This window comes from Crocodylus porosus, unplaced genomic scaffold, assembly GCF_001723895.1.
Source record: "Crocodylus porosus isolate Cpor-Errol unplaced genomic scaffold, CroPor_comp1, whole genome shotgun sequence".
NCBI classification, from domain to species: domain Eukaryota; kingdom Metazoa; phylum Chordata; order Crocodylia; family Crocodylidae; genus Crocodylus; species Crocodylus porosus.
In genome coordinates, this window is record NW_017728921.1 from 5,537,352 (window position 1) to 5,551,154 (window position 13,803).

Below are 13,803 nucleotides of genomic sequence, written 5' to 3' on the forward strand. Positions count from 1 at the left end.
CCCTCCCTTACCACAGGGGCCTTGATCTGCACCCCCACACCCCTTCCCTCACAGGCTTACCAGCTGGACCCGGCTGCTCTCCATGCTGCCGGGCTGCATTCCTGGCCACCTGCATGCTGCGCTGCAGCTGTGCGCATGCACATGGCATTTATCAGCCACATCAGCCAAAAAAAGCCGACTGCTGGTGCTCTCAATTTTCCTCATATTGGTATCCAATATGGCACCTCAACCCATAATATTTAAGCCTTTCTTTTTTTCCTGTTTTTGAGGGTTCCCATCTTCTAACCAATAAAATAGTTCTCAAGAGAAATAACCCGTCATATCTTAATTCATACATTTCTTAGGTGACTAGTAAAAAACTACTTATAGTTCAGGATCATGTTAAGTTGTCAAAAGTGTTTCCATCTCATAATCTGCATAATGTCCATCTTAGACTAACCTTCAGTGCACCTCAGAATCAATGATCAATTGAAACAGATACATTTTGGATAAAGATACCTTTAAAGCACCCTTAACATATCAGAGGAGGATCTATGTTTCCCTCTAATAGACTGCACATTCAAACTTAATTTTTCTATTATTCTCAAGACACTTGTTTTCATTTTTTTTAATTGTGCATCATAAGCACCCTCCTGACTCAAACATAAAGGCTCAATTATGTAGAACTTTACAGGCCAATTATGCCATCAGCTTCTACATCTCCACCCCTGCAATCCTTACTCAGCAAGTCAACTCCTACTCATTTAAGTAATCCCGCAGCACAACAGAACACATCACCCACTTCCTAACAATGACGGGACATTCACTTACTTGACACGGGATGTTCTTAAATGACTTTCAGTAATATGGCGGAATTTCAGCATGTTTTCATGCTCTACCTGCATGAGCTGAACTTCTAGTTTTGAAATTGTTCTAATGAAGAAGTAAGGGAGATATGTTACAAAGAGATTTCTGAAAAGTTTTTAAAAAATCTATTACATCTTAAACAATATTAACATAAATATTTTGTTCTGGTGTGTAAATACTGGAAGGAGGATAACCAATATACATATAATGTGGAGTTCCATGTTCAAATAAGTAATAACTGGCATGTTGGTGAGGGGAGGAGGAAGGTAAGCGGGAGACGTTTCTGGGGCCTAGTTCGAGTCTAAAGCCATTTAAAACACTCCTGAGATAACCTGGACTCTATCTGGATGATACAGAACTCTTTGGGGAGTTTTTTTTCCTCCATAAAAGGGTCCATTTTGTAAATAGTTCCCTACTCTGGAATTAATATAGAGCATCTCCTCACATGTCGCTCCAGTAATTCAAGCAATCTGCTGCTCAGGTTTTTCATGTCATAACGCTCTCTTCTTTCACACAAAGTTTTCTCCCCACTTCTTCAGTTAACCAGCCCTTTCCAAACATGCTCATAACGCCTTATCAGATTTAAAACAACAGCTGGGGGTCCCTTCATAGAAACAGTTTTCATATAGAAAAACAAAATATTCTTTTCCAGCTAAGTTCCCCAAGCTGGAAGGGTCTATCTTTAGAACCAGATGGGAGAAACAGACAGGGCAAGAGGAATACTGGACTGAATTTCCCTTAACTGCTCCAATCAAATACAACCCCTTCATCGTTGCACTGCCTACAACAGCTGTATAGAGAAGGTCACTCAGCTTTTCAACAGCCTTTCAGCTGGAAGTCTCACTCTAAGGCCATTCATAAACTATACTTTCTCAATAGAGGAGTAAACTGGAAACCTAAACAGGATCTGGACTTCTTTGGATCTAAAACAAAGTGAATCACAGAAGTGTAGGGCTGGAAGGGACCTCATGAGATCATCGGGTCCAGCCCCCTGCTCTGGGCAGGAACGAGTGCTGCTGTCAAATAACCCCAGCAAGGTGTGTGTCTAGTCTCCTTTTGAAGATCTCCAGGGGAGGTGCCTGCACCACTCCTGCTGGGAGTCTATTCCAGAGTCTGCTCACATGAACCGTGAAGAAGTTTTTTCTTATATCCAGTCTGAAACCTTCTTCTAGGAGTTTATGATGCTTGCTCCTGGTTTTAACCCTGGGCTGCTTTGGTGAATAGTTGTTGGCCTAGCCCCTGATATATTTGTAAGCTGCCACCAAATCTCCCCGAAGTCTTCTCTTTTCTAAGCTGGACAGTCCCATATCTGTCAGCTTTTCCTTGTATGGCTTGCTCTTCAGGCCTCTCATCATACAAGTGGCTCTTCTCTGGGCTCTCTCAAGCTTCTCCACATCCTTCTTGAAGTGTGGCTCCCAGAACTGGACGCAGTACTCCAGCTGCAGCCTCACCAATGCTGAGTAGAGTGGGAGAATAATTTCCTTAGCTTTGCCTGAGATACACTGACATGCATCAGCCAGTGCATCATTCACTCTGCTAACTGTAGTATCACACTGGTGGCTCATTCATTTTATGGTCAATTATGACCCCCAGGTCCCTTTCAGACATGGTGCTAGCTAGCATAGCACCACTGAGCCTGTAAGTTTGTTGTGGATCAGAATGTTGTTTCTCTAAAATCATATGAATTGTGCAAATTATAAAAGGGTCATGTCAAAATCCAAACAGCTCCTGAGTTTTTTCTTGGTCAATTAACCAAGAAGGCTTGATCTAGCAAGACTTGGTAGCAATGAAATCTAAACCAGACTATGGGATGAAACAGGGGGCCAATATCTGAGAAGTAGCAATATGATACAACAAACAAAAATCTTCACTGAGGAACTTGAATTTTCCCTCCTCTCCAGGTCTTCCTGAGTTCTGAAAATCTATGTGCCCACAAGAAGATAAGGAGGTAAGGGCTGACAGCAGATACTCATGATAGAGAAACTCTGGACATGGACACATTACAACAGTTCCTCAGTGTAATCAGTCTGCAAAGACAGGCTATAAAGCCCTTCACTGCTGTAACTTATTTGAATCTGGCTAGGAAAAATCAGGGGTAAAGCTACAGTAGGATAAGTTGGTCTAGCATAGGTGTTGTGTCTATAGCTTACACCAAGACAGCCGTTTGCTCCTCTTCTACCTAGTGGTGAAGCACAGTAATACAGCAAACTACTAAATGCAGCGACCCTGGAAATAGCTGCATGTTTCTCTCTTCTGGATCCTGTTGTAATTTATAGTGGTTTAGAAAGTGGATGAAAACTGCCCCAGTAAAAAGGTGTTCAGGGCCAGAGTGAGCCATCTCACATCGGAGGTCAGCTCTCGGGGAGATGGGTGTGTGGCCTATGCTAGGAGCCTCCCCAACATGGAGAAATGTCCACTCTCCCCAACTCTGAACATGCTGTTTGGCATTCCTGGAAGGCAGTGCTTGAGAAATACAAGATCTGAAGACTTGTAGCAGTCCCACAGCTTCATTACTGGCCAGTTTTCAGCCACTGTCCTATATCCTTTGGTGGTAGTATATCCTGCCTCATTCTACCCAGAAAATGTAAACTCAGTAGATTCCTCTCTCCCAGCCAAAAGAGAGGTCCCAGGCAGCAGGAAGGACAGTCATAGGAGATCTTATTCCCGCTTTAGAAATTAAACACTTTCCTGTCCTTCACTCATGCCACAATCTTGACTAGCAAATTACTGCCAGCATCCTTGCTCCTGAAACCAGAACAAAGACTAGTTAGCTGAAGATAAGGGACCTTGAGGAGCTACTGTAGCAAAAAAAGCCTGATCAATAGAGTGACAGAACTAATGGAGTGACAAAAGAGACAGGAGAAGGAACCCATCCATTCCATTCTGTAAAAGGGACCCTAATCAGGAAAGAAAAATAATATAAAATGCTGTAAAATAATTAGGCTCTTAAAATTTATGAAAAAAGTACTATGAAAATTCAATCTCTGTATAAAGGGCTCCATTAATTCTTTCAAATTGCAACTCTACAAATTGGTTCTAAAGAGCGCCAATAACGTTCATTATCTAGGATTAAACATTAGCTGCATTGTAACCTAGATTTACGTTATTCAAATAATACTAAGCCGATATCACATTTTACCTTTTCAAATCAGAAATCTGGGTGTTTGCATCAAGCAATCTGTTTTCAGTTGCATTTAATGTATCCTGTAAAATAGGAAAAAACAACTAGTGCAGAATCTGTATCACCATATAAGGGAAAAATGACTAATGCTGCATCTATCATGAAGAATTACAATGTGTATCCCTTCTTCTCTGAAAGTTACATTAAAAGTTAACAGACTTTAGCTAGATTTCCATTATCCTTGATGGTTCTGATTTGAATCATAAAGAACAATAACACTTTCTTTCTCCAAGGCACTTTAATTAACCTCTATGTTAAAGGATAATTTTATCCCTGTTATCCTTTTCTACATACTTGAATGGTCAATTCATATGAATTTCTGTAGCATATAACAAACCCAATACTGGAACCTTTCCTTACCTGGAGCTGGTCCCCTTCACTCATAGTTGGGATACCTGGACATTCCCATACAGTCACTACTTACAGACCTGTATAACAGAAGAGGTGCCTATACACAAGCAGGGAAGCTGCTCTGACACCGTAATTATACACGCTCTGACAAACACGGTAATTACCACGCTCCAGCAGCCTCCCGCATCACATGTATTAGCGTCCCGCACTTCAGAATGGTGACAGGGGTGTTTTACCTAAAACTTGTTCAACGAACTTTAGATAAAACATCCCCATCACCATTTTGAAACATGGGTGACACTAATACACGAGACACTCCAGGTGCTTTAATCAGATTGGCTCTCCCGCCCCCACACAATTCCCAAAGCATGTGTGTAAACACCCAAGGATTTTACTTAAAACAGGAATATAAGAATACGATTCATCAATGATCACCTACCTTTACTCTTTCATGTTCTTTTCCAAGGGATTCATATTCTCCAAGAAGCTAAAAGCAAACAAAATAAAACCCAGAAGCAATCAAGCTAATGTGGATAACAATAGGAGTGAAAATGTAGCAACATTGTATTTGGCAAGTGCTAGCAGCCAGAGTATGGCAGTCCATCAATTATCTGGCAGTTGAACAACAATTAATGGAAAGTCCCCCCTCCCCTAATTTTACCCCTTTTCTTCTGACTCATTCAGAGAGTGCCGGGCTCCCTGACAGCCTGCCCAGTGATAAGCTGTCAGGGAGCCCTGTGGGACCCGGTTGCTATACCTGATTAAGCAACCCCAGGCCACCCTGGGCCTACTCAAGCAGCAGCACAGATTCCCAGAAGAAACAGATTACCCAGAATGATGGTGACACTAAATATTCCAGATAATCAACATTTTACAGTACAAGTTCCCCAGGGTCCCTGGAGACTCTGCTATGCAGACATACCCATAAAAGTTTTCTCCCTAGTTCCCACTGGCTCCAGGGTTTATTACATAAATCAGTCTATGCCAAGAGCAGATGATATCACCCTCTGGGCCTGCAAAGTAGTGCTAAATGGCACAGTGAAGGGATAAAGCTAAGGCTCCACCATGCCTACCCACCAGCACAGGACTCTTAAGCAGAGGCATGAGGCTGCTCTGCCTTTCACACTAGGACAAGCCAGATGGTACACCTGGAAATCAGGATGTACCACATGCCCCCTGCTCGTACCAACATGCAGGGCAGGGGACAATCTTCTCTGTTAAGATTTACATGTAAAAATTTCTGAAACTGATGAATAGTTTAATGGGGCAAAAATCTGAAGAGACACTGTCAGATCTTTTAGGGTCCAAAATTACTTTTTATAAATACTTTTAATTAAATTCTAATAGCTACTGGAAAACTCTCTCCCACACACTCTCTCCCTGGAGAGTCTGCAACGTAGAAAGTGTCTTATTTTACTAGTGAAAGTGAAGTCTTCTTGATATAACCTGAACATCTGGATATGGACAAAGTTATGATCTAGGTCCTGAAGACTCATATTCTAAACTAAACAATGCAAATAAGGGTTTGCAGGGACTCAACATAGGTCCTTTTTACAAAGTAAAAACCATTTTCCAATGCTGGCCTTCACCCTGCAATGTGCCTTACATAGAAGGACCCCTGCCCACCAATGCAGCTGCATTAAAATCAGTGCTGCTATACATGAGCAGAGGAGTCTGCAAGAGCAGAGTAAATTAGCAAAATCAGGGCCAAAATCATAAGAGAAATATTTAATATGGGTCTCCTAGTTCATAAGGGGTAGGTAAAAAGTCACCACTCAACAGGACACATGTCAGGGATGTCCACAATATTTAAGGCATAGTTCCACTTTTAGATCCATATTCAGCAAAACAATTAAGCTTCTGCAGAAGTGCTTTACCTACCTGAGGCTTAATTACAGAGGCCACGACCTGAATTTTACCCTAGAAGAGTGCTATTGGGTAATGTAAAAGAAATGACATTTCTTACAAAGTCATGTCTCTTGCCTAAAACAATTCCATCTATGTAGGAATTAGTCCTTTTTACTGCCGATAGCTGTTTTAGCTTCAAATCCACATTTTTAATTCTAATTCCCAATGATATAGATATTCTTAAATATTTGAAGAAAACAGAGAGCATTGTGGATAAGCCCATAAAGTCACATTTTTATTTCTAAAAAAACTGTGTCCCTTTTCTGGTTGCATGGATGATGATAACAGTTTGCTGGCTCATAACATTTCTATGCTCAAGCACAAACTTGCTTAAAGTACATTTGAGTCTTATAAAATGAATTGTATTAAAAATACAAGTTATTAAAGCTTTCTTCCAGAATGGAGACATGGCAAGAAAGCAATTGGAAAAAAAAGTTAAAGGGAAAAAAAACCTTACAAAGTTTAAGTAGAAGTTTCAAGTGTACTCAACACTAACTTAGCTCTACGCACACTAAAGTGAATGGTAAAATTCCCCACTGACTTTAAAGGAACGATTCTGGCCAACACTGAGCACTTTGAAAATGCCACCCTAAAAATGAAGTTGAAACATTTAATACATTTTTCTGCACTAATATCTATTCTGCCAGAGTGTAAACTAACGGTAAGGAACTAAAAACCATGAGGCTCTTAAACTGGTCTGCAATAAAACAAAATCTGAAAGCTACAAGTTAAAAAAGAGCGTTTCGGTCCATCAGTGAAGTAAAAAAAATAAGACGCTAGTTCTAAAATTAGTTCAGAAAATGTTACCTTTCTAGACACACAGATGGTGAGCTAAGATACCACAAAGATTTAACTGCTGGAGACAAAAAAGAAACTGAGTAGGCAGAATCTTTAAAAATCTGTCTCCCTGCTGTTGCAAAACACCACCTAGCTAGCCATCTGGATTTGAAAGATATAAATAATATTTTATTTCTTTCTAATGCTTATGAAAGTAAAGTAAACTTGTGGTTTAAAAAGTAATAAAATACCCAAGATGAGCTATTAAAAATGTTCTTTCCTTTCAGTACATGCAGTTAAAATAGGATGCAGTTAAACCAGCACTAATGTCAAGCAGACAACTTCCTACATTAGGAAACTGCTTTAAAAATATCCATTAGGTTTCTGGTCTTTCTTGTTCCACATTTAACTACATGCACCAAGCAACTGTATCTTTTGGGTCCCTCATTTGGAGCTTGTTGATACCAAACCCCCGGGTCTCTCAGAGTGAGGATTTCTCATACCCACCCGACCCACCCACCTACTCCCACTCGCAAATGCCAAAGCCAGAAAAGCTGCCGTTAGTGTCCTGCCTGACTGCTCTGAGCACGACGGAGAGACAGACCTTGAGAGTGACCACTTAAGGGTCTGCTGTAATTAATTTTGAGCACTCTACTCCAAGCATCCACCACAAGTACAGATCAGACTGTTACTGATGATTTTCTCACTTACATCTTGAAACATTTTATTTTCTTCCTTTAACCTAGTATCTTTATTGTCTGATAGCTTGTAAGCCTTTTCAAATGCTTCTTCAAGATCTTTAAGCCTAGATTTCAGTCGGCTGATGGTATTATCCTTATCTTTATTACTTGTGCGCATTTCTTCAACACGTTCTTGCAAAACTTTGGAAGTATTGCTGGCTGCATAAAAGCGTTCTCTCCAGTCTGTCTGCATGAGGAAATAAAACAGTACTTATTCAAACATTTTCATAATAAACTTTTGTCTCAAATATTCCAGAGTAATCTAAAACCATACTAGAATAGGAAACAGAAGTAAATAAATCTATTTACACAAACCAGAAAAACAACACCACACATAAAAGCTCCTCTCTGCACTGCACCACACCAGACTAAAACTAAGAGTCAAACATCCATTTCCATCTGGAAAAACTATTTCACAGTCTTTAGTGAGGAACCAGCTTGCTCCACAGTAAGGAAAGACATGACTAAAGCCCAGCAGGAAATCTGGAGGTCATGGTTGGAGGATACGTGTATTTTGCCCCAGATGGGCAGGCCTCTGCAAATGAGAGGAGGACAGCAACAGCATTTTGTGCCTCACTGCACATGAATTTGCCTTACTCCCCACCCATGCAAGACGGAGCTAAACAGGAAGTAACTAGACTTATTTTTTTTCTCCTTTCTCCCATTTTTGGAGAGAAATCAGAAGCCCATCTCTTTCATATTTTTCTGCTGAACTTTGTTTAGTCTTTACTAAAATGAGGAAAAAGGAGTGGAGGAGAGGGGGGAGAGACCATCTACAAATAATAAAATAGTAAAAAGTTACAAAGATGGAGGTTCTCATCCAAAACACCCAAGCAGAAAGCTTAAGAATCAGAGGCAGGAGGGTCACACTTGTAAAACGCAAGTGTGACAAGAGGGTCACACTTGTACACATAATGCACTAGGCAGGGAGTGACAAGAGAATAGAGAGAAAAATATAAATACACAGATTAGAATAACAAGCAACAGTTGCACTCGGCCATCTATTCACTTAATACATAACTTTAATCTATATCACCAGTGACACTTACCACTTGCTTTTCTAGCATATTGTTCTTATTTTCAAGGGCTCTCATACGGGCACTAGCTTCATTCAAAGCTGCATCTAGCTGGTCACACCTATGTTAAAAATAATCAAGTTCAGATAATAAAAACATTTTAATTTGAAATTAACAAATAATGGTTTTCTGGGTTTAACATCGTTTGCCCCAAAAGATTTCAAAGCATGTTCTAAATGCAACTATTTCACAGGAATCCATTCCTTTACCCTGGAAAGCACTTATCTCAGTAAATGAACACATCTGTCATCGTACACCACTGGAATACAATAGTTTGGAACAGAAAGTGAGGAACACTCTATTGTGCAACTGAATGTCTGGGAGAATTGAAGTAGGCAAAGTGTAATTAGCCAAGATGGAGTTCAGCCAGGACTGCAGAACTGACACTACATCTTATATGAAAAAGGCTATGGAATTTGTAATAATCACCAATTACCTCAGGTTTATTCTCATGCAAAGGCAGTACCACCAGAAAGCCAGTGTGCTCTAATAAGATGCTGGGTCACTCTTTCAATATTGACTCAAAAGGAAGATTGCCACCCACTGAATCAAAACACCACTTCCTGCAGCAGTGAAATGTTTCTGAGTCAAAGAACAGACTCATCTGAAACTATTATCTTGTCATATTTGACAGAATTACAAAATTAAAGGATAAGGCTGTAAGTATTAGTTGTGATAATTAAAGATAAGCCTGCTTGGTAGCTGGCCACAAATTTATTACATCCCCCCTAAATGAACAAACAAGACAAATGCGGTAAGAACATTAAGGTTGCAAAGTCAAATACTGAGAAGTGAGGAAGTCAGAATTAAGGCTCCCAATGTATTATGATACAGCTTTTAATTACATGATCACAAACTCTTCTATTTCCAAATGGCCCCTGGCCTTATTCAGTGCACAGAATGGACTGTGCCCAGTTAACAAGCAGCTCTTGAATATTTCAAGCCTTATTTACAGTCTGCTTTTCAAATACTACTCTGACAACTGAATTATTCATTTTCTTATAAGCTGTTCTATGATACACAACAGTATAATATATAGGACTTCACAAAAACTACTCAACCTGCCTGGGAGGTGGCAGAGTGGTGATTCTGGGAACTGAAGCACAGATATAAGGTCTAAAATTTCCATTTATTTTTTAAATGTATGATTTCAGACACAACTGTGAGTGACAAGTACTTTGGCAAATCAAGTTTCAAGGTTTCAAGTTGCTCACAAAGAAAATGAGAAACAGAGTTAGTGACTGCCTGTGGAAAGGGACTTGTCCAGCACCGCTGAGAACAGAGATCAAGGAGGGGATGGACAGCACAGTAGCAAACAGGGCAGGAAGCAGAGCAACCTACCAGGCAGGGAGCACAGAGTAGGGAGCAGAAAGAAGAGCTGCAGATTGGAAAGAGGAAGGAAATTGGACAGCCACTAAGGGAGGGTTCAAGGCTAATTTGCAGCATACCTGCTGACCCCATTGCCTTAGAAATTGGATGGCTGAGGCAGGGGCAAAAATCCAATACATCAAGGCAGCCTCCAACTGCCTTAATTATGAGAACAACTTCTTTCTCCCTGCAATTTGCCAGTCACCTCTAATAAGTGAGACAGGAGGCCAACAGACCATAACTTCTTTTATTGACACCTCCCCAGAACAAATTCATTCAGTGTCTAGACTGAGGTTGGTACCTACAGAAAAAATAGCATGCAATTGTCTAACTCAAGCCTCTGTCCAATGCATTCCCACAAAAGGCCTTAATGGCCTTTCACTGGCAATCTTCATTGTGGCAGTTCCCAACTTCGGAGCACTTGATTTTGCAACCTCAATGAAATCCTTTTACTGTTGTTGTTATGAGTAAAATTGTAGCTTTTTTAAAAAAAGAAATGGAATAGCCACCTCCATCATACTGACACCAGCCATAGTCACCCACATAGCTCTCTTCCACTTGTGCTAACAAATCAGTGGTAGCAATGGTAGGCTGGCTCCTGTAATAACAGCTACTAACTGAATGCGCAGTAACCGGTGCTACTGTGAGTACACAGTAGCACCAGTGCTTGCCTTTTTAGTGATGCTAATGCTCAGTAGACTAATTCTATTGTGCATTAAAGCAATAGCACAACTTTTGCCATGATATGCTAATGTGCAGTAGAATTAGTCTACTGCACATTTAGCATCTTGTGTAGGTGTGCACACTCTGTCTGTGGGTTTCTAAGGCATCTGCTGACAGCTGGAATCTTGTGCTCCCTTCTAGTTTTGACAGGCAGACTGCTAGTGGGCACAAACCTTTCTGCCACTCCTAAAGTCAGCCCCCCACATCTGCCCTGTTCCCTTCAGATCATCTCTTTACTTATGCTTCCTTATCCCAATCTCCTCACCAATCAGTCCTGATCTCCAACCCTCAAGCTTTCCCGAGTCCCTGTTGCCTTGTCCAGGCAGTGCTGTCTCCTCCTCTGGGCTCAGGCGCAGCACTCCCCCCCTTTTCAGTTTCTCTCTGTCCATACCATCAGTGTCCTCAGCAGATGGTCCCAGTCCCTTTTCCCCACTTCTGTGTCTAATCTGCTATATTTACCTACCTCGAACTGCTTCCAGTCTCCTTCTCACCCCAGCTCCTTGTCTCAATGTCTTCTCCTTACCAGTCCCATCTTCCTCCCAGTATCCCATAAATTTTACAATCATGCTGCATGACGTTAAAAGAGCTAATGATTTTTGTTTAACATTAAGTATCAACATTATCAGTCTATAAAGCCTTGGCAACCGAAGAGGATCAAGTAACATTTCTGAAACAACTAATAATTGTTTAACAAGAGGAAACAAACGTTACACACACACCACACACAAACACAGTCACAAAGACAAGTATTACCTATCAACAAGATTTTGATTGATTTTCTTCAAATCTTCAGATGAAGCAGTTTTATGACTCGCCTCTAGTTGCTGTTTTAAACTATGGATCTCTGAGTCATAATAAGCTCGTAGATCAGCTATATGTCGGGCATGTTTTTCCCTCAAGTTCTGCCTAATCCTGTTTTATAAAGTTAAAAACAAAAATTAATGTTTTTCTGCCCTTCTGTGTCCAAAGCTCTCTTCAGTCCACACTATCAACTACTGAATCCCTAACATTTAAGTCATCATTACCATATTTATTACTACATACATTTCTCTCATTAAACTGATTTTTGGTCACACTCAGATTTATGCTTCCATTGGTTCAAATGGAGCAAAAATTATGCAGCTAGGTCCTGAATATAGATACAGTGGAATACATTTCACCCTCCTGCCCCACCTTTCCTCTCCAGAAATATGCATTGCAGCAGAAGATCTGAATTCAAAATAAAAATAGGAAACAAAAAAAACACAGGAGCAAACTCCAAAGCACGATTCCTTTGTAGACCTCCACACTTAGCATAGATTGTATCTGATGGCCTCTGTGGAAATCAGGAGAGCCTCAACCAAATAATGCTGTCCCAGGTACCTGTCCTAGGCATTGTGATTCTTTACTATTCCTATCAATGGACACCAAGTAAGAAACCTTAAACATTTTAGCTCTTTGAAATGGTTTCTACATATTAATTAATTTTCGCATTTATCTTGTGAAATCTGTAATAATTTCATCCCCATTTTATAAGTGGTAACAATAGAGACACAGAGACAGAAGATGTTATTTTATCTCCTATGCAAGTCACTTAACAATGTGTATGGATAAAGGTATATCCATATAGTGCGGTGTTCTGCAAATCCCTTCAGCTCTCTCAGCCTCAGTTTTCCCTCACCTGTAAAACGGGGATAATGATCATTATCTTACACAGGCTGTGCATAGATATGTATTGCCCAAGACAAGACTTCGTTATGTGACAGCCAGCAGCTTTGAACCAATGCAGCTCCTTCCCATTCTGCTACTTTTTGTATTTTTTAATTTCACTTTTACAAAAATGACAGAGTTTACTATCTACATAATACTAAAACTTCAAAAACGCTTACTTTGACAACACCACAGGCTCTTCAAAGGATGCCACTGAAACACTATATTCTGGTAAACTGTTGTCAGGACATGGAAATTGTGACTGGGTAATTGAAGATGGAGTTAAAGTTAAACTTTCTTCATCCTTGGTGTTGATTAAAATATTACCAGCATTAGCATATGCCATGGGAAAAGAACAGGTGGTCTTGGTTTCATTTTGGAAGCCATGATTTTTCCAGGGATCCAGATGGATGGCTTCAGTGATAGAAGGATATTTTGGGGAACCTTCTAATTGAGGTGAAGTTATATTACTTGCATGTGAAAACGAGTCTGTGTCAGAATGACTGGAGAAAGTGGGATCTGCCATAGAGTCCGGGGAAAAAGGAGTCTTCTCTTCAGAGGTACTGAAAAAACAATGTTCTGGATTATGCTGACCTGATCTCATGTGCAGTGTGGGGTCCAGTGTTAAAACCTACAAAATAAATTAAACACCAATAAACTATGACTTAACATTTCGTTTTACGCTTGAAGAATCATTCAAGCCATAACATATACAAGGTTTAACAGAAATTAAGGCAGAAATATATACACTGATTACAGAACTACCACAAGAAGGATCACAATAGTTAATTGGTAGCAAAAAATCAGAGGTAGAATTGGGTAGATCTTCAGTAGTTTGGTGAGCTGGTACTCTTTCCTAGTGTTTGCAAATTGTGGGCCTGAGTGTTTTGCCTTTTTAAGTGAAAAAAATCCCTGCAGTTGTGAACAAAACCTTTCAAATAAAAGCCAAATGTAAATGAAGGCAAACGTGTCTGCCCACATCTATAGGACATCCAAACCAAAATAAGTGTATACAATACCTGAACACTTATTTGATGATTTAAACAAAAAAAGGGACACAGATACCATGGAGATAGGTATAGTATAAGAATATAAGTAATATAACAAAGACTGTTTTGTGTTGTGATGGGTAGACATTGGTTTG

At 40.1% G+C, this 13,803-nt stretch overlaps 1 protein-coding gene across 5 annotated transcripts in view; it reads right to left on the minus strand.

Annotated features, from left to right (window-relative positions):
- MPHOSPH9 (M-phase phosphoprotein 9) overlaps positions 1-13,803 on the minus strand; it is a 41,542-nt gene that overhangs the window by 8,032 nt on the left and 19,707 nt on the right. For all 5 annotated transcript variants that reach the window (XM_019538878.1, XM_019538876.1, XM_019538877.1 and 2 more), the window contains 7 exons: positions 12,839-13,290; positions 11,724-11,882; positions 8,853-8,940; positions 7,775-7,990; positions 4,818-4,865; positions 3,986-4,050; positions 811-912 (listed from right to left, as the gene is read on the minus strand). In XM_019538878.1, coding sequence (XP_019394423.1) covers positions 811-912; positions 3,986-4,050; positions 4,818-4,865; positions 7,775-7,990; positions 8,853-8,940; positions 11,724-11,882; positions 12,839-13,290 — 1,130 coding nt within the window. The remainder of the gene's footprint in view (positions 1-810; positions 913-3,985; positions 4,051-4,817; positions 4,866-7,774; positions 7,991-8,852; positions 8,941-11,723; positions 11,883-12,838; positions 13,291-13,803) is intronic.